This window comes from Ovis aries, chromosome 17 (genome assembly GCF_016772045.2).
Source record: "Ovis aries strain OAR_USU_Benz2616 breed Rambouillet chromosome 17, ARS-UI_Ramb_v3.0, whole genome shotgun sequence".
Taxonomy (NCBI): Eukaryota; Metazoa; Chordata; class Mammalia; order Artiodactyla; family Bovidae; genus Ovis; species Ovis aries.
In genome coordinates this window covers 72,535,204-72,555,317 of record NC_056070.1, presented here as the reverse complement: position 1 = coordinate 72,555,317, position 20,114 = coordinate 72,535,204, and the positions used below count along the sequence as shown (strand labels likewise).

The following is a 20,114-nucleotide window of genomic DNA, read 5'->3' as shown; positions in this document are numbered from 1 at the left end:
AAATGACAGACACATTACTTCTGTAATTGGCACAAAAAGCGATCTCCAAAGTGAATGATAAACCGCAGGGGCCATAGGTTTCCCCATGGCGCTGCTCAGGAGTGACAATCTCCTTCCTTCGTATCCAGAGCCGGGAGTGACGGACCGTGGGGAGGGCAGCGGCCAGGCCACCTCCACGCGCTCCTTGAGAGCCGGAAGGTGACAGGCGGGCAGCGGGCCTGTCCCGGGAGTGCAGGGCCCCTTCCTGGGCCTGAGATGAGCCACGGCATCTGGGTGCTAGTCAGGGTCAGAGCAAGGCGGGGAGAGTGTGCGCTCAGGCTGGGAGTGGGCAGCTGGGGCCAGGGCGCTGTGTCGCGAGGCGGCTGTGGCCGACAGGTGTGTCCCCTCGCTCCAGCGCCGTGGCGCAGAAAGTGGCCTGCCCTCACTCAGTGGCTGCTTCGGGGCGGGATGGCAACTATGAGACAGCTGGCAGGGTCCAAGCGCTCTCCACTGTGCTGAGCTCCTGGCGTTGGGCAGCAGGGGTGGGCCAGTCAACCTTTGTTTATGAAAACGTGCCTCCAGCCAGATTTGGGCCCTGGGCTGCTGCTGGCCAATTCCTCCTGCGGATCATAGAGAAGGAGAGGTATGGCAGGTGAATAGGATGGGGACCAGGCCCATGGCTCTCGGCAGACACGGAGGCCCCAGGTGACCGGGAATTACTGGGAAACACCTACGACCTGGTTCCCTCAGCCCAAAGCACCAAAGCCTCCCACCAAGGAAAGCCCCCAGGTCAGAATGTCCCTGGCTGCCCCCACCTGGTGTGGGCACATTGCGGCCTGGGCTTCCCCAGTGCTAAGAGCTTGGAAGGAAAGAGGTCACCAGATTCTTCCAGGGTCTGGCTCCCTCTCCTCTGAGATTGCCCACTATCAAGACGGGTGCTTTGATTGGAATAAAATACAGCTTTGCTCCTTAGTTCTGGCCTAAGACCCTGCAGAGTTCCTGAGCCATGCAAATTGTTACTATGGCCCCAAATTCATTCAAACAGGGACTTGGAGGCAGAGATCCGTTATACCAGATGTGAAGAGAAGGGGTGATGATCCCCCCTCTTTCTCTAGTGAACAGTCCACTGCGGCCTAGGTTTCAACCGAGAAAGGATGAATGGCATCTTGTGGTGAACTGCTGTGACCTGAGCCAGCGCCAGCAGGCCTGTCCCAACAGCCGTAGTGGCCCCAGCAGGCAGTGATCCACTGGCCAGAATTCTGTTGTGACTGTTGCCCTAATATATCCCACAGAGGCCTCGTTCCTGCAGCCACCAGCCTCCACTCACAGTCACACTTGTTTCATACAGTAATTATGATAAAATACAGAAAGCTGTGACATCACTTTGCCGACAAAGCTCTGTATAGTCAAAGCTATGGTTTTCCTAGGAGTCATGTACGGATGTGAGAGTTGGACCACAAACACTGACCGCTGAAGAATTGATGCTTTTGAACTGTGGTGTTGGAGAAGACTCTTGAGTCCCTTAGACTGCAAGGAGATCAGTCAATCCTAAAGAACAATCAACCCTGAATATTCATTGGAAGGACTAATGCTGAAACTGAAGATCCAATATTTTGGCCATCTGATGCAAAGAGCCAACTCATTAGAAAAGACTCTGATGCTGGGAAAGATTGAGGGCAGGAGGAGAAGGGGACGAAAGGGGATGAAATGGTTGGATGGCATCACCGACTTGATGGACATGAGTTTGAGCAAGTACCGGGAGTTGGTGATGGACAGGGAGGCCTAGCGTGCTGCAGTCCATGGGATCGCAAAGAGTCAGACACAACTGAGGGACTCAATCAGCAACAGATAACACCAATTTCACTGAGGTGTGTCTTTTTTTTTTCCTTCTTCTATTTTTTTTCTACATGGCTCGCAGGATCTTAGTTCCCTCACCAGGGATCAGGGTGGAATCTGCCTCCCCTGCATCGGCAGGCGGATTCTTAACCACTGGACCAACAGGGTTTTTTTAAGCTACAAAAATTCCGCAGTTGGTTGCAAGGGGCAGCTCACTCCCTGCCTCCCTCCCTCCGGCGATACCTGGAGGGCAGAGTGGGTGGACGCCCGGGGCACGCGGCGGGCTGCCGCCTCCGCCTGTGCGGGTGGACGCGGTCCCCATGAGCTCTCGGGGGATTTTACCAAACCCGCGACTGTGCAGGCCCCGCCCCCGGTCCGGTCGGCCTCGGGCCCCGCCCCCGCCCGCCTCGGGCCCCGCCCCCGCCCGCCTCGGGCCCCGCCCCCGCCTCAGGCCCCGCCCCGGGTGCTGCCGCGGCCCCCCCCGCTAGATGGCGCCGCCGCCTCGCGGGCGCGCGTCCCGGCGCGGACCCCGCCCTCGCGCGCGCCCACGGATCCGCGGGCCGCAGGGCGGCGCCTCCGAGACCCCCTCCCCGGCCCCTGCCCCCAGCACCCCGCCCCCGGGAAGGCGCGTCAGACGAGCCGACGCCGCGGCCTCCCGCGGGAGCTGCGCGAGGGACACGCGAGCGAACGCGCGGGCAGGGGCGCAGCGAGCGCCGGGGCCCGGAGCCGGCCTAGCTCGGCCACCTTCCGGAAAAGGCGCGACTGTGGGGGCAGAAAATGAGCGGTGGTCTCCCGGGGAGACAGGGAGGGCTGGAGAGCGGGAGAAGGAAGGGTTTCAGGGCAGAGAGACTGCTCCGGACCGTGCTGCAGCGGCGGACACGAGTCGCCGCGCCTTCGCCCATAGCGTGTGCATCAGCGACCCCGCTGGGAACCGTGGGCGCTGCGGGGTGCTGGCCCGTCCCCGCAGGCCCGCCAGCTGTCACAAATGTCCCGCTTGGAGGGAAGATTTTGATAATCAGGGTCACGGGGGAGGAGATATATGGGAACTCTCTGTCCCTTCTACTTAATTTTGCTGTGAACCTAAAACTGCTCTAAAAAAACAAAAAAACTATTCTTTTAGAAAAGTAATTCAAGGTGAGGAGGAAAAAAACTCTGTGGGTCCTGGCTTAATGAAAGCTGTAGGATGAAGGCCAAGCTTTGTCTTTCTGTTAAACCAGGTTCTACAAAGTAGCTTTGACTTTGCAACACACGCAGCGGGACTCTGGGGTCTAACCCAGCAGGGGCACTCTGCCGCCCACTGCACCCCCACAGTCATTACCCAACCCAGTCATGTGTTTCCAAGGCGCCCAGACCACCAGCTACGTCAGGCCCAGTATTCAGCCCAGCTCACAGCTCACCCGGTGAGGCCCTGACCTCCTGACTTCTTTTTTTTGATGTGGTAAAAGACACATAGCATTAACTTTACCTCCTTAACCCTTTTCAAGTGCATAGCTCAGAAATAGTAAGTACACTGACATGGTTGTGCAGCCGTCACCACCAGCCATCCTGGTAACCCTTTTCATCTTGTAAAACTGAAACTCCGTCCCCACTAAACACTGACTGCCCACCCCCTCCCCCAGCCCTTGGCCCCCACTTTCTGTCCCTCTGTGAATCTATTGTAAACACTTCACGTAAGCGGAAGTATATAGTATGTGCTCTTCTGTGATGAGCTGATTTCGTTTTCATGTAGCGTCCTGCCTTCAGAGCTCACCCTTGTGTTATGTGTCAGAGTTTCTCCCCTTTTTAAGGGTGAGTAATATCCCATTGCATGAATGAACCTCCCTTTGCTAACCATTCATCTGTCGACGGACACGTGGGTCATTTCAGCATCTTCGCTAATGTGAAACTAACCTCTTGACTGACCCAGGTGACTCGGCCCTGTAGCTGGACTCATCAGCCGATGTCCTCACTCACCACGACTGTCCCCATGAGGACCCAGGGTACCTGCCCCACTGGACCCATCAATGTCTCTTCCACCCAGACTCCCTCTCGCGTGCTCACGCGCCCTCCTGCTTGTCCTCTGAGGGGGCCTCAACCTCTGCAGACACCCTCACCTGCCTCTCAGACCTCTGCTCTCCTAAACCCACCCCTCAGCTTCACTGCCCTCTTGGGGGGGCCCTGCATTCCGTGAGCCTCCCCAAAGGGACCGATCGCTGGGTGTGTCAGGGGCGCCCCTGCCCTTGCCATAGCCTCTCTGTGGCCTTAAGGAAACCTTGGCATCCACATGGTTTTTTCCATCTGTGGCCACCTCACACCATCTTCCCAGCAGCTACTAGCTCAATCGATTTAAGCTCAAAACAGATACACAGACAAACAGACAAAATGGTCAGACCAGGAAACCAAAAGAAGCAGACGCCGGAAATCGAGTCCTCCAAAAAGGCCAGACTCTTTCTGTGCTCCCAGCAGATGAGGCCCTGGCGCACAGGCCCTGGGGGCTCCCTGGGGCTAGCGTTAGCTCCCAGGTGCTACCTGGAGGAGTGGCCGGGACCCAAAGACAAGGGTTGGGCCTGCAGGACCTCACAGGGAGACGCACCAGTCAGCGGGCAGTTTCACTCCCGCGATGGCGGCAGGAGGAACATTGGCTAACAGGGAATGTCGACCAGGAGAGGCGGCAGCAGCGGGGGTTTTCTGGAGCCGGACGATCGCGGGAGTCACAGGAGCGGACGAGGGGCTCTGGCACACGCCAGGATCCTCTCAGGACCGGGCTCTGGGCTCGCAGTGGGGTGCGACCTCCAACACAGATAAATTCAGCAGTATCGTCCCATGACCGCCTCCTGGTGTGTAGTGGCCGGAGCGCTCTGGGCACTCCTGTGAGCCTGCGGGGTGCGTGTGCGTGCGTGTGCGTGCGTGCACGTGCGTGTGCGTGTGTTGAAGGGTCTGTGTCTCTCCCAGCACCTCTCGAGCTGGGGCTGTTGTGTGGCACGTGCCGGTGCCGTCTCCATGTCCCGCACCTGGTGGCTTCGCTCCGTCTCTGCTGGTCTGGCTGTAGGTGCAGGTGCACTTCAGTGCCTGTGTCTGTGTGTGCGTGCGTGCATGCGTGTGTGCGTGTGTGCACGCGTGTTCGCTCCGTCTCTGCTGGTCTGGCTGTAGGTGCAGGTGTGTCAGTGCCTGTGTCTGTGTGTGCGTGCGTGCGTGTGTGCATGCGTGTGTGCGTGTGCGTGTGTGCACGCGTGTTCGCTCCGTCTCTCTGCTGGTCTGGCTGTAGGTGCAGGTGTGTCAGTGCCTGTGTCTGTGTGTGCGCAGATGCACGCACGTCTGCACGTGTGCGCGCGTGTAGCTCGGCCTCTATGTGGCGTGTGCTCCGGCTCAGGCCTGCTCCAGTCCCACATTCCTCCCGCTCCTTTGTGCTCTGTGCTACAGAAAATATTTGCGTTTCCACGACTCATAATTTTTCCTCCTCAATCGCTACCAGATGTGGGTCCTGTGGTCCCCGTCCCCATGGCAACGGAGGTTCCAGCAGCCGCGGTTCCCTTTTGTGGCGCCTGCACTGGGAGCTGGTGCTGCTGCAGGCCCACGAGGCAGGGCAGTGGCTGTCGGGCGGGGGGTTCCCGGCAGCTCCCTCCCCAGGCTGCTACCTAGACGGTCCGAGGGGCTTCATGGCCCAGGTGCCCCAGGCCACAGCATCTGCCCGCAGGGCGCCCGGTGGCAGGGCTGCTGCAGGAAGCTCTAGAGGCACCCCTGTTCCGTGAGGCGCCGACTCAGAGGGGCTCCTGAAGTTCAGGGTCTCCAGGGCCCAGAGGCTCTGGGGCAGGCCTGGTGGACGTGAGATGTGGGGCCCGAGCCCTCTGGTCGCCCCACACTGTGCTGATCCAGGCCAGGGAGTGTTTTGCCTGCTGGAGCAGGGGTTGGGGGTCGGGGAACAACAGGGTGGGCACGGTGAGTGGGGGTGCCCAGCCACTGCCACCCGACCCACCGCCCTGCCCTCCACCACCCTCCTCCAGAGTGCCCTGCCCTCGCTGGCCTCTGCCCCTCCTGGGCGACGTTAAGGCTGTGTTCTCCGCCCGGCAGCCAGCATGGCCTGGTGCCGGAAGGAAGGGCTGAGGCTGTGGCCGGGCGCAGGGCCATGGCTGGGAGGGTGCCCGGCTGGCTCGAGGGAAGCCGCGTGCCCGGGGACCGGGAGCCTGCCTTTCACGTGCGGCCCAACCAGGCCAGAGACAGGGACCACGGGCACGGGAGCCACACCAGCGTCTCCGCTCAGCTGGCTCGGCCCCTGCACAGGTCAGTGACGTGGACCTCCAGGCGGCGTCCAGCCAGAGCACCAGAGGCTCGCCAGGTGAGACGCCTGAGCCGCCAGCGCTGGGCACACTCCAGCCGCTCCAGGGTCCGCAGGACGGCTGTCTGTGGGGAGGTGATGGGAGTGTCTTGGCTGAGTCTCCTGATGGAAAGAGCTGGCAGCGGGGTGTAAGGAAGAGGCCTGCCAGGCAGAGGTGGGCAATGGAGGAGCCCAGGTGGGCAGGGCCAGCGCACACCTAGAGAGGTGGGGTTCTGGAGCTCAGGAAGGTCACTTTCGAGGCCCTCCTGAGGGCCACAAGCCCTGAAGACATGGAACATGGGACCGCAGAAAGAAGGCCAGGCCAGAGGGGACCAGCTGGGGCCGGGCAGTGGGGGGCTGCTTGTAGGCCCAGCCGGGGCTCGGGGGTCAGGCGTGCTCCCCCCTCCCCCCAGCTCCCGCAGCTGGCAAGGCCTGCGCCTGAGCGTTTCCGGCTGAGGACAGGGAGCCCATTGAGACAGACAGCGGGGCTCTGTGCACTGCCAGACGTGGCCCAGCTGGAGGCTGTGCCCCTGGCCTGCTGCCCCCGGCCCCAGCCTCTGACCTGCCCCAGACACACCAAAGAGCTCAGGGCGCCAAGCGCACAGCACTGGGCCAGTGGGGCAGGCGCAGGGCAGGGTTAACCACCCTATCTGTTCCTGCCCGCCTGCCCGGCACCACCAGCAGGGGGGTGGGCCGAGTGGGTGCCCAGCACATTGGATAAAAAGACGAAGGCTGAGCAGATGGACAGGACGCGTTTCTCACGTGGTCCTGGGGGGCCACACCTGGGCTCCCAGACGCCACTTGGGTCATGGGGCGCCAGGTCTCTGGGGGTGACGTCCTTGTCCGAGGCCCAGCAGAGAGGGAGCAGGCAGACCGTGGTGGGGTGGGGGAGGCACTTTATTCGGAAAGCTTTGGCCGAGCCCCTGCCAAGAGGAGCCCGTCCTGGGGCCCCCGGGGGGGGGGGTGGGAGCAGCCCTGCAGGGGGCCTATAAATACGTCTCCTCAGGCCACTGGAGTCGCCCCTCGGATTCCCAGGCATGTGGGGTGCTGGGAGGCCATCAAAACCAGCTCGACAGCGGAAGGGGCTGGGAAGGACTGGTGGGGGACAGCCAAGCCCCCTGAGGAGCAGAGACCAGCCCTCCTCCCCAGGCTCCTGTCAACCAGAGGCCCTGGGGCTCAGCCAGTGGAAGGAGCTTCCAGCCAGAGGCACCAGGCCTTGACCAGAGAGGCATCCAGGGTGGAAGTGCTTCTGGCCCCAGCCAGTGAGAAGGCGGCCCAGCCAAGGCACTCTGGGCCAGTGGGAGGTGTTCTCCAGACAGAGCCCTCCTGCCCCTGGCCTGGGAGAGCCCGGCGGGCAGACGGGAGCCCTCCCCAAGGAGGCCGTGGGAAGGGAGGGGTCAGCGAAGCGCCTGTCAGGCCTCAGCCACCGGATGGGGCTTCCTGCCGCAGTGAGCATGGTCCCGTCCAGGAGGGCCGCGGGGCCTGAATCAGCGAGACGCAGCCTCCCGCCAGGCGGCTCCAGACTGGGGCCCCCGCGGGAGACGCGGGGGCGCGGGGCGCGGGGTGCCAAGCAGCGCTGCTAAGCGGGGAAGTTGCAGGCCCACGGGGCGCCCGTACTACAGCGTGGGTGCGCCCGCCCGGCCCGGCTCGCCCGCCAGCTCCCGGCTCTTCTTGCGGGGCGGCTTCTGGATGGGGGTTTTCTTTCGAGGGGTGTCGGATCCGGGCGCGCCGGCTGCCGCCTTTTCAGGCCCCAGGGCCTCAGGCGCGGGGGACGCGCGGGCCGGAGAAGAGGGAGGCGCGGAGCGCTTGGCCTTTTGCGGAGGCGCCGGCTTCTCTCGGGGGCCCTGCACGCCCGGGGGCCCCTCGGCGCGGCCCAGGCTGCGAGTCTTGTCGCGCAGCTCGGCGGCCAGCATGGAGGCGGCCTCCGGCGCGCTGCGCGGGGGCCCGCCAGCGTCCGCGGGCTCTGGGAGGCCCGGGCCGCGGCCCCGAGCCCGAGCCCGAGGCGGGGAGGGTGCCGCGAGGGCTGGCCCCTCCTCTGCCAGCCCGGGGGGCCGCGCCGACGTGTCACTGGGCGTCCGTTTCCTCTTGCTGGGGCTGGGAGCGGCCTCGGGGCCCGCGGGTGGAGGCGAGGGCGCGGGGGCGGCGGCGGCGGTGGCCCCAGCACCCTGCTTGCCATGGACCCAGGACACCTTGGGTTTGGTGGCGGGGTCGGGTGGTGGCGGCTTCCGGCGCTCGGGCGATGGCGAAAGCGACAGGCCTCGGGCCTCGTCTCGGACCCGGGCCGGCCGGGCCTCGCGCCGGGCCACGCGCGCATACAGCGCCCCTCCGGGCCCGTCGCCGCTCGACGCGGACCGCTCGCTGTCGGAGGACGCGGGGAGGGGCGCCGCCTCCTCCGCGGGCGTGGTCACCGGCGCCGCGGCGGGGGCCTCCGAATCCCGGCTCTCGGCGGCCGCCTCTGGCCAGGGAAGAGCGCGCCGGTCACCGCCCGCGGGAAAAGCTCGGCCCTCCAGCCTCCAGGCGCAAGCCACCGCCAGCGCCCCCTCCCGTCCTCCTCCCGCCCCACTGGCGCTCATGCGTCCTGGCATCCAGACAGGACTGGCACGCTCCCCGCGCTGACCACAGACTTGGAGCCCTGGGCAGGACGAGGGGCTCCTTCCTGGGCCGCAGCTCCACCTTGGCCCCGAACCGCTTCCGCACCCCATTCCCGGCCTCGGGGCCACCATCGCCACATTTGACCCTCGATTCTGTATCCTTCCTTAAGAGCAATGCCTTCCAAGGCTCAGGGTCACCTGGCCACCTGCCCAGAGTCATTCACGGGGACGGTGGCAGGAGGAGAGGGGCCAGAAGCCCAGAAAGTGAGCCTGCTTCCTGACGTTTGTGAGCCAAGGCTTCCCCTCAAAGTGTGCCTCCAGACCCCGAAGACTCCCTTTCCTGTCTCCTCTTGCCAGCTCCTCCCCCAGCCCAGAAACTTCTCTCTACCTGGTCTCCCCAGATGTGAACCCAACTGTGGCTACCTCCCCAGACCCCCAGCCAAGTCTGGGGCTGGGCAGCACAGAAGCCTGACCTGCAGCCTCAGCTGTGTGTCCCCCACCCCTAGCTAACAGCATCACCAGCCCTTCCTCCCTGTTCCTCCGAGCCGAGATCTTTTCAGCGAGAACCCTTTGCTGGGTCAGAGCTAGAGGGGTCCTCATCCCAAGGAGGCGAACTCACCCTCGTGGGGTACGCAGTACACGGGGCCTTCATCCGTGGTATCAAAGGAGGAGAAGGAGGCCCGGGAGGACCATGATGGTGAGGGCTGCTCCAGCCCCGAGGGCGGCTCCAGGAAGCTGCAGTTGAGTGTGTTGTCCAGGTCGTGATGGGCCACTGGGGAGGAGGGAGGCACAGCTGCCAGGGGCCCTGCCTTGCCCGAGCCAGGGCCCTCACCAGCCCTCCTGCCACAGTGAGGTAGGGACCCAACCAGCCATACCCCAAGACTCTGAGTAGGACAGGCAACTCAACAGGCCTCTCCCAGCAGCCAGGGAGCTGACCGAGGTCAGGCCTGAAGTTGTGAAGAGGGAGCACCTGGCTGGGAGATGCCATCAGGCCCTCCAGGCCATGCTTCAGACCCTGCCCTGCGGCAGTTTCTGAGGGCAAATGCGCAGTGGAGAGGCCACCCTTTGGCTCAGCCCACCTCAGCAGGCTGCCACCCCCAGGCACAGCCTCCACAGATGTAGACCCCGCCAACAGAGAATCCCGGAGCCTGGCCAGCCTGTCCCCCTCGCACAAACAGGAGGTGGGCTCCAGCCCCTACACCTGTGTCCGTAGACCCCACCATGCTGAGTGGGCCCAGCGTGGCTTTTCTCAGCTGTCTCCACCTTTACCTCCCAGGAGCCTTCATCACCTCGTCCCCTTCATCTTTGGAAACAAGTGGGAAAGACACAGAGAGCTTCCACCCCGGTGTGAATCAGTGCAGACAGAGAAGAGAAAACGGCATGCCCTGCAACCCGGCAGCTGACCCGTCCTGACAGCGGTGGGGGCCCAGGGGTCAGCCTGCCCTCTTTCCAGGGAAGACTCTGGCACTTCCAGAAGTCTGGGCCAGGGGCGGGGGCTTCTTGCGGCAGGGCATTCCCACGCACCGGTCCCGCGTCCACCTGCGGCTCCGCACCAGGACAGACGGTGCGTTCACTCCCGCAGACTGCGGGGCGACGGGACGTCCAGGCCATCCCTGCCTTCCTCCCGGGCTCCCCCGTATCCGCGAGCCCTCTTTCCTCGCCCTGGGCGCACCTCCCCTCGCCCCTCCCATGGACAATCAAGGCCCCGCCGTTCCTATACTGACTCGGTCACGCCCACTTCCCGGCAGCCGCCTGCGTCGGGGGTGTTCCCCGGTCATCCTTACCTACGACTTTGGGCAGCTTCTGCCTGCGGAGCGGGATCCGGGGTAGCTTCATGCTGATACGACTGAAGCGTCCGCACAGGCGCTGCGGAGCCTTCTTCCTCCCCAGCGAGAGCTCCCTGCGGGGGCGGGGCCTGAGCGAAGGGGGCGGGACCGTGCCTTGGCCGGAGGGGCGGGGCAAGCCAGCGGGTGCCCACCCACGGGGCGGGGCCTGGCGGCGGGGCGGGGCCTACAGTGTACGCGGCCCCTCGGGGCGGGGCCTGAGCGAAGGGGGCGGGGCCACCCGGGGCGGGGCCAGGGCTAGGTCTGTACCTAGCCGCAGACCGCGCACGACGCGCGCGGGGCTAAGGCCCGGCCGCGAAGCCTCACCCGCGCGCTGGGTCCTTGCCGCGGCAGGCGCAGCAGCAGCCGAGCAGCGAGAGCAGCAGGCCGAGGAGCAGGGCGAGCAGCGCCCCCGCGCCCATCACGCCCTTGCGCTGGTTGGTCTCTGTGGGGAGAGCCCGATGAGAGCGGGGGCCAGCGACCCCCGCGCCCCCGCCCGGTGGCCCCTACCCACTCACCCAGGCGGCAGGCACCGGTGACCGGGTCGCACGAGTCCTCGTGGCAGCTGCAGGCCTGGGCGCAGTCCACGCCATGGAGCCCGGGCGGGCAGGTCAGGTTACAGCTAAGGGAGCGGGAGGTCAGGGAGGCGGGCGGGGTCTGGGGGCGCCGCCGAGCTACCCTACGAGACGCCTCCAGCGCTCGACCCCGCGGCCGGCCAGCCCCGCGTTCCCTGACTCCACTCTCTAGGGACTGCGGCCACCCCCACCTCCAGCACGTCCTGGGCGATCAGTGTTTTGGAAATGCATAGGTGCACTCCAGCGCCGGGGAGTCTGAGGGCCCGGCCGAGATCACTGTCCGCGGTGCCCACTTCGGGGGCTGACTCTTGTGTACAGGGAAGAGAGGCTGCCGGACCAGATCCGTGGGTGAACGTGGAGGTCCCTGCTCACTTCATATCATCAGCTCAGGGGAGCCCACTGAACACAGGCTGACCTGGCCGCCAGATCCGGCTCGAACGCCGGCTCCACACCAGGGCAGGAGACTGCCCCCCAAGAGCCCCTGGTCGCTCCCTAGCTGGCTGAGGGCCAAGCCGGGGTCCCGCCTGGCCGCCAATGCAGCAGAACCTGGGGTCTGGCTGGAGCCCTGTGCCGGATACTGACTCCTCAGACCTCTCGTCCCCGGGCACTCACTGGGGCCCATGGACGCCCGGGCTGCAGAGGCATCGTCCGGACTGGAAGTCGCAGCGGCCGCTCCCGCAGTCGGCGCACACGAACGCGCAGTCCTCGCCGTACGTGCCATTGCTGCACTTGATCTCACACCTCGGAACGCGGGGGAGGCGGCGTCAGAGGAAGCAGGGCCAACGACCCTGCAGCGCACGGAGCCCAACGCGGAGGGCGGGCGGGGAAGGGAGGGCGGCGGGGGCTGCGTGTCCGGGGTGCGCGCGCGTCGCTCACCGGTCGCCGATCCAGCCCGCGTTGCAGCGCGCGCACTTGCCGGTCACGTGGTTGCAGGCGTGCCCGTCGCGACACGGCGGGCATCGGCGGCCGCAGCCCTCGCCGTAGAAGCCGGCGGCGCACGGCTGGTCGCACTTGGTGCCGTTCCAGCCGGGCTCGCACGTCAGGCAGCGGCCCTCCGCCACGGTGCACGGCTGCTGGCCCTTGCACTGGCCGCATCTGGGGAAGGGGCGGGAGGCTAGGCGGGGCCCGACCGCCGCACTCCCGCCCCCTCGGCTGCCTGTCCCTCCCTCCCTTCCCTGGGCGGGGGCCGCGCTTACCGGCGGCGGCAGCCCAGGCCGTAGAAGCCGGCGGGGCACGGCTCCCGGCAGTACTTGCCCCTGTAGCCGGGCTCGCACGCGCACGTGCCGTCCAGCGGGTGGCAGCGGCCGCGGAAGCACTGGCAGTAGCGCTCGCAGCGCGCGCCGAACGTGCGCTCCCGGCACTGGCAGCGGCCGCTCTGCTGCTCGCACGGCGACGCGCTGCAGGCGCACTGGTTGTTGCAGCTGCGGCCCCACCAGCCCGCGCGGCACAGGCACGCGCCCGTCTGCGGGTCGCAGCGCGACGTGGCGCTGCAGTAGCACGCGCTGGCGCACTGCGGGCCCCACCAGCCGGGCTCGCAGCGACACACGCCGCTCCGCGGGTGGCACGCGCCGTGCTGGCACTGGCACGCATGCTCGCAGCGTGCGCCCCAGCGCCGCGCGTGACACGTACACTGGCCCGTCACGTCCTCGCACTGCCCGTGCGGGTGGCAGACGCAGAGCTCCTTGCAGTCGGGACCCCAGAACTGGCGCGGGCACTCTGCAGGGGCGGAGACGGGGGCAGGCCCGGGCGCTGGCGAGAGAGCCTGCGGGCTTCCCGCCGGCGCCCCGCCCCCGAGCCAGGCCCCGCCCCTCACCGCCCCGCCCCTCTGGGACCCCGCCCCCAGCGCCCCGCGCCCGCCCGGATCCGCTCACTGGTGTCGCAGTTGGCCCCGAAATAGCCGTGGCGGCAGCGGCACTCGCCGGGTCGCACGCACACCTCGTTCTCCGAGCACGTGGAGTTGCCTTCGCACACAGCTGCGGACGAGACGGGCCGCCGCACTCGTCTCCTCTCTGAGCACTCCCGCCCCAGCCCCCGGCCCCGATCCCAGGGTGACCCACTCACCGATCCCACACTCGTCCCCCTGCTGTCTCCAGCCGGCGCAGCACGTGAGCTCCTGGGAGCTGCAGGCAGAGACTGGCGCCTGAGTCTGAGCCCCTCGCGCTGGGACCCCCCCCACCCCCGGCAATCCCCACCTTGCCCCAGGGAGGTGGTTATCGGAGGCGCTGCAGTAGGTTCGGGGGGCTCGAGTAAGTCACAAATTTCAGCCATCCAGACCAAACCCTGGGAGGCGGCAGAGAGCAGACCCCCTCCAAGAGCTCCCCAGCTCCCTCTACTTGCTCTCCTGATCTGTGCCCTCTTCCCCTATCTGCTGGGCCTGAAAAGAGACCCCAGGCGTCCGAGGAGGGGCAGTGGTGAGGTGGGGGTGGGGCAAAAGTCTCTGGGCCTCCAGGACCTGCTCCAGGCTAGGGCACCCCGGGGTGGGGCAGAGTCTGGCCCGATGGGTGTCAAGGGTTCAGACCCAGACAGTGCCAGGACTGGCTGGGTCAGGCAGCACATCAGGGTGCCCTGTTGGGGCTAAGACAGGCAGCCTCTGAGCGAGGTGGGCTCGGCGAGGGGTCTGCTCGGGCAGGGGACACCCAGGGAGTCTGTCCAGGTGAGGAGAGTGCAAGTGAGGGCTGCAGAGCACCAGGGCAAGACTCGGGCTAGAGGAAGGCCACGCTGGAACGTCCTCTCTGTGCAATTTCATGAAACCTCAATTTTATTTGGCTTTTCCAAGGTACAGTAGGAGATAAGAGCTTCCTAAGTGTCCCATGTCGGGGTGGTGCAGGCTCCTGAGCCCCGGCCTGATGGGGTGGGCAGACACAGAGGTTCGGTGGCCCTGCCCAAGTGAAGCCATGGCCCCTGGCGAGGGTCATGAGGGCTGAGGTGGGGTGTGCCCACGCTGCGGGCAAAGGAGGTCGAGAAGGAACAGACACTCACACTGCAGGTCTGTGGGGTCTCAGATCCTAAAGGCACACGGCCTCCGTCCAACCTCAGAGCAAAGGAGAGGGTCTCTCGGGGAGGATGGGAACCCATAACTGGCAGGTGTTGGTGGAGGAGGTGGGAGGGGCTTGATGGCCCTGGTGGGTGGGGTTCAGGGAAAGGAAAGGCTGAGCTGCCCCTTAGCAGCCCCTCAGAAGATGCCCTCCATGTTCCCAGCTTGAGATGATCACTAAACCCCAGGTGGCACCCAGGACCCCAAGGGAGTCCCCTCTCCCAGAAAGGGCTGGATTCTCCTTTGGGCCAAAGATATGGGACCTGGGGAACAAGACCCATAAAGCCCCAAACTTCAAGGAATGGGCCAGCTTATTTTCCACAAATAAAACTGGAAACCAGAGACAGGAACACTCAACAGGCCTGGCTTTTCCTGAACCCCAGTGTCCCCACCCACCCAGCCCGGCGCTGCCCTGGGGCTGCAAGGAGCACATCTGCGGGGAGACCCATCACCCCCTGCCTCTGCCTCTTCTGCCGGCTCTCTGGATGGAGAGTCTCTGGAACTGGTCCTTCTGCAGGCGACCCCACCAGAATGGCCTGCTGGGACGGCCTGGGAATACTGCCCGCCTTCCGTCCCGGATGGCCTGGCTTCCTCGCTCTGTGACCAGCTTGGGAACCTGGCCTTAGGGCCACAGGAAGGTGCATAGGATGTCTGGGTCTGCCTCTTGCTGTGTGGGCACAGAACTTAACCTCTCTGGGCGCCAGCCACTATATCTGTACAATGGGTACCCATAGGCTTAGCAGGAAGATTAAGAGAGTGAGACGTCTCCAGCTTTTGGCACCAAAAAAATAAAAAAAAGTCACCCAGGAAATTTCCTGGTAACTCAGCCGGTAAAGAATTTGCCTGCTGTGAAGGAGACCCCGGCTCAATTCCTGGGTTGGAAGATCCCCTGAAGGAGGGCATAGCAACCCACTCTAGTATTCTTGCTCAGAGAATCCCAGGGACAGAGGAGCCTGGCGGGCTGCAGTCCATGAGGTTGCAAAGAGTCGGACACGACTGAGCAACTGAGCACAGCTCAAGAACTCACCCAAGGCTGCTGTGCACACTTCAGCCCATGCTGAATAGGCCCCAGGAAGCTCCCCCAGCGTGGCTGGCACCCAGGCCCCACCCAACAGAGCTAAGAACCCCACCCGCGGGCGGGCCAGAGCCCGTGTAGAGGGCAAGCCTGTGGGGCCTCTCCTCCTAGACGGGAGGCAGGAAAGGCTGGGACAGGCTGGCAGCCTGGCTGTCTCAGATCTAATGAAAGTGAGAGGTCAAGAGAGGGGGCCGGGGACAGGGCAGCTCCGACATCGGGCGGGACCCTGGGTGTCAGTCCAGGCCCCGCAGCAAGCAGGCGGTGCCCCGCCATGGAGCACGGTCCCTGCAGCTGCAGCTGTGCTGATCTAGACCTTGATCTTGAACCCGCCCGAGCGCACTGCCCACTCACTGTGCCAGTGTCTGTCCTGCCCTCTGCCCGCACGCCCCAGGACTCCACAATAGCCCTGCTCTCCTCCCATCCCACCATGGGGACCCCTCCTGGGCCCCCTGCTCTGCCCACGCTGGCTCCCTCCCGAGTCCCAGCGAGACACTGGCAATGCCCTGGAGGCCTCCTCCGTGTGAGCCCCCACCCCAAGGCGACTCCATCTCAGGGTAAGGCCTGTCTTTCCAGGCTGAAAGGCCGGGGCCCCGCGCCCTCCCAGAGATAACCCCGGCTCGACCTTCCACAGTGGACCCAGGAGGGACAGGCCACTTGTCCCCTGCCCCCTCACCCCCGCCTCATCCTGCCTGCTTCTCTCCCACCTTCTGCTCTCCTGCCCCAGGGTTTCCAGGGCCTCAGTCTTCTCAGGAGTGGGCAAGAGCTCGGGTGGTCTCTCCTCCACCATCCCCGTCCCAGCCACCCGGGCCCCTTCCGTGCTTCCAACAGGCCCTCAGCACGCAGGGCCTGCCCTCCCCCGGCCCCTCTCACTCATCACCTCCAGTTGGGTCTCCTGGCTGAATACCTCCTCCCTAGCCCTTGCCAGATGGCAGATGACTTGTGGTAAGTCTCCCACCCTACACGCACACACACGCACACACATGCGCGCTCACACACACACACACACACACACACACACACACACACGGGACAGCTGTGCCCTGGCACTGCCGGGTCCGCACACACAGAGCCTCTGGGGTTTTACTGAGAGAGATGGTCCCCTCCGTGGTCCTCCTGCCTCCCGGCAGAGGCAACAGCTAGTGGAGCTTTGAAAGGATGGTCCAGACCCTGGGGAGGGAGGCGGGGCCCCCAGTGTCGGTGGTTCCCATTAACCAGCTCCACAGAGGACCAGGGTCATCCCCCCTCCCTCCCCTCCACGAGGCGGGTGCCACCCCTGACCCCATTTGTCAGGAGCAGGGCCTAGCCTGAAGAGCTTAAGCGATGTGCCCGAGGCCACTCGGATGCGGAGGCCTGGGGATCTGAAACCCAGCCCAGGCTCCCGGCAACTGGAACGGGCCGCCCGATGGGGAGGTCCGCGGCGGGGGAGCGCGGCCGGCCGGCCCTCGCATCCCCCGGTAGGGACCCCCACGGGGAAGGAGAGCTGAGGCAAGGCACAGGCCGGCGGCGATCGCGCCCTCCCCCCCTCCAGGCAGCCCCGCCCGCCGCCGCCGCCGCCACATTCCTGGGGCCGGGGAGGCCCGGGAGGCCCGGGAGGCGGCGGCGGCGTCGATGTGAAGCAGATGGCGGGCCAGGCCGGCCCCCGCCCCGGAGGCGGGGCTGGCAGCGGGGAGGGGTCTGCGCGCCTCGGGATGCGAGCTCGGAAACCCCGCGCGGCCCCTCGCAGCCCCTTGTCTGCGGCGACCGCCCTGCCCCCGGACGCAGCCTCCCTGGGCCCTGCGGCCCCGGGCGCCCCGACTGCCGGGGGCCCGTGGCCGCCTCTCCAGACGCCCGCCCGGCGCCTCCCGCCCGGGCCAGAGCACCCGCACACGCCGGCTCCCCGCCCCGCGCGGAGATGCCCTTGACCTCGCAGTGGCCGCTGACAGGCCAACCGGGCCCTCCGACCCCGGCGCACCCCCGGCTTCTGGCCCGCGTTCTTGGTCCTCCGTGCGCGGTCCTGGGCCCCGGTTCCCCGCCCCCCACAAGTCCTGTCCTCGCCCGGCCCACACGGGCTTCCCTAGCCTGCTCCTGGGGCACCCGCATCCCACCCGGGAGGGTCCGCATCCTCCCGAGGCCGGCGCCCGCCCTTGTCCTGTCCCGGCTCCCGGCCCACTCGGAGCGCAGGCTCCTCGACGCCCTGCTCCGGGACCACCCTCTTCCCACCCACGTCCGCTCTCCCTAAAACGCCAGTCTGTGCTTCCCACTCGCCTGGAGACCTCCGCGGCTCCCCCCGCGCAGGGAGGCGGCCGCCGCGGGCCTCTCGGCCTCCCTCCCTCCCGGCTCCGGCCACACTCGCCTGCCCGGGCCCTGGCACATGCCCCGCCACGGGCTCGGAATGCTCCTCCCGTCTTCTTACGGCCCTCCCAACCCGGCCCAAAGGGTCTGAAATCTCGGGCCCCGTGTGTCTGCCCTCCCGGCGCCCGATGCCCTCCGCTCTCCTCTCGCCCGAGGTACCCTCGGACGCACCGTCGTGGCCCGGCGCCCGGGCTCGGGCTCGGCCTGGAGCGGAGCCGGCGTCGGGGAGGGCCGCCCGAGGGGCCCGCGCGTTCGGCGCAGGGAGGTCCCCGGCGCCCCCTCCCCTGTCCCGGCCCCCGGCGTCCCCTCCGGCCCCCTCCCCCAGCCCGGCCGGCTCCTACCCGGGTGCGCGGCACACGTTGCGGCCGCGCGGGCTCAGCTCCTGGGGCGCCGCGGGGCCGGGCAGCAGCCAGAGCAGCAGCAGCAGCAGCGACGGCCCCCCGGCTCCCCGGCGCCGCGCCGGCCCGGCCCCCCGGGGCCCTGCGCCCTCCATGCGGCGCGGGGCAGGCGCGGGGCGGGCGCGGGCGCGGGTGCGGCCGCTGCGAGAGCGGCCGGAAGCGGAGTGCACAGCCGGGCGGGGGGCGGCAGGAGGGGCGCCGGGCCGGGCAGGAAATTCCACATCGGCTCCCTGATCCCGGGCCAGCCGCGGCCGGCCAGGCGGCAGCGCCCGCCCCGCGCGCCAGACCCCACCCTCCGGCCGTGCCGCCGCCCCTCCGCGCGGCCCCCGCCCCCAGGCGGCCGCGCGCAAACTTGGGGCGAACTTGGAAGGGGCCCGCGGGCGGAATCCCCGGCCGCCGCGCCTTTCGCTCCCTCCCCGGACACCCACCCGAGAAGCGGCCCCTGCGCGCTCCCGACGAGGCCCGGCCCCGGGGCTGCGGGAGGCGGGTGGGCGCCAGGCGCGGCGCACCAAAGCTCCCTGGCCAGCGGCGCCTCGGGACCGCAGGTCAAGGCCGCAAGCCGGCCTCTGCTCCCGCGGCGAGGCCCTCCCGCGCCTGGCGGTGCGGTCAGCGCCTTCCGAACCGGGCGCAGTCAAAGCCTGCAGAGACGGCGGCGCCCGATGCTTGAGGCCTGGGCGAAGGGGCCCTGTAGGGACAGACGGGAGCGCTGCCCGCAGTAGAACGGCCCCGCGCCGGCTCTGAGAGATCCTGGAGGTGAAGGCAGGCGGCAGAGGCTGCGGGGTCAGCGGTGGGGGCAGCCAGGGACGCAACCGCTGCCTACAAGCCCTTGTCGAGGTGAGAAGTGCGCTAGGAGCCTGGGAGAGGGATTCTGCTTGAGAGGCCGTTGGTCCCAGAGGGTTTCCAGAAGGTGGAGCCACTCCCGGAGGCCCAAGGCTCCTAAATCCAGAGTGGGGCAGAGGCGGCAGAGAGACGGGGTGCGTGGGGCCTGGGGACCTGGAGGAACAGGGCAGCAGAGGGGTCAGACGGAGCTCCAGGCCCGAGGAGCAGGGAGGGCAGGCAGGCCTGGGGAGGGGACGGCAGCGGGGCGGCCAGCTCCCAGCAGAGCTGAGCTGGGCCTCTAGGGACCTCAGAGCCAGAGGCAGGGCCAGGGTGGGGGGCGGGCTCCATTCGGGCTCCCCAAGGAGGGCTCCTGCCTGTCATGTGAGGGTCCATCAAGGAGGAGGGGGCCTGGTCAGAGGCCCCGACAGGCCCAAGGCTGTGGGCACTGCTGGGCTGCCAACAGACTGGTGCGAGGGAGCCCCGGGGGTTTGGGGCCCCCTCCGCCAGCCGCGCTGGTGCAGGATGGGGGCGGCCTCAGGCAGGGTGGCGGGGATGTCCAACTCCTGGGGTCACAAACGCAAACACTTCTCTGGGGCAAGTCAACAGGCCAACCACTTCCGGGCAGCCCTGCAGGGCACGGCCAGCTCTCCCAGGGCCCCGGCCCCTCCCACGGAACCCCCATTGGCTGCCCTCTAGGGTGGCCAGCAGAGGTCTGTGCGGCTGCTCTATCCGCCCTGCTCCTGGCTCTAGAGGCGTCGCCCAGCTGGACTGGGTTCACGGACAGGAACCTCAGACTCCCATCACCTCCCCGCCCCCCTCCAGCCCCAGAGCTCCTTCGGGCCCCAGCTCTGTGACAGGCCCCTCAGGACTGTCTGAATGCAACTCTCTGCCCGGCCCTGGCCGTGTGCCACCTGTGTCTGCTGCCCGCAGGACAGGACCATCCCCAGCCTTGTCTCAGGCCCACCTCGTGCCTGATGGCGAGTTTCCCGGCCCCACCCACGCCCCCATCGGGAGCCTGGGTACAGGCGGAGTGGGGGGCCGTCTGTCTGCCTGGCCTGTGCCAGGTGGATACCAAAATGAGGGCGTGCCCACACGACTGGCCAGCACAGAGGCCAGTAGTGGAGGCCCAGAGCCTGGGCCTGGCGGGGGTGGCTCCCGGAGGAAGCCAACTTTGAAGGGAGAGAGTGGCCTGGAGGCTTGAGTGCAGCCGGAGAGCCTGCCCAGCTGGCAAGGGCTGCCTGGGCTCAGGGAGGAGGGGGCGGGCTGCTGGCTGTGGGCCAATGCTGCACTGGTCCACGGCAGGGCCCGGCTACGGCCCGGGTCTTAGGAACCCTTCCAGGCCCCACGTCTACCCCGCCCCAT

The 20,114-nt window shown here is 66.8% G+C and overlaps 1 protein-coding gene across 2 annotated transcripts; it reads right to left on the bottom strand.

Moving 5' to 3' along the window:
* Window positions 1–6,985: 6,985 nt before the first annotated feature.
* On the bottom strand, window positions 6,986–18,099 carry SCARF2 (scavenger receptor class F member 2). Of its 2 annotated transcripts, none has more exons than XM_027956907.3 (11): window positions 17,877–18,099; window positions 13,157–13,215; window positions 12,967–13,068; window positions 12,292–12,811; window positions 11,972–12,190; window positions 11,708–11,836; window positions 11,039–11,142; window positions 10,848–10,965; window positions 10,482–10,612; window positions 9,317–9,469; window positions 6,986–8,561 (listed from the first exon to the last, which is right to left on the bottom strand). In XM_027956907.3, exons 1-11 carry the CDS (start codon window positions 18,026–18,028, stop codon window positions 7,723–7,725), a joined length of 2,526 nt encoding a protein of 841 aa, XP_027812708.2. In that variant the 5' UTR covers window positions 18,029–18,099; the 3' UTR covers window positions 6,986–7,722. The 2 variants fall into 2 exon arrangements, with proteins under 2 accessions (XP_027812708.2, XP_027812709.2); XM_027956908.3 differs by having other exon boundaries at window positions 10,482–10,597.
* Window positions 18,100–20,114: the final 2,015 nt, after the last annotated feature.

Coding starts and splice junctions, on each gene's coding strand:
- SCARF2 (XM_027956907.3), bottom strand. CDS start 18,028: ATGGAGGGCGCAGGGCCCCGGGGGGCCGGGCCGGCGCGGCGCCGGGGA. Junction 11,143..11,707: donor CCGGGCGTCCATGGGCCCCA/GTGAGTGCCCGG, acceptor CCGCTCCCTTAG/CTGTAACCTGACCTGCCCGC. Junction 9,470..10,481: donor GAAGCTGCCCAAAGTCGTAG/GTAAGGATGACC, acceptor CCTCCTCCCCAG/TGGCCCATCACGACCTGGAC.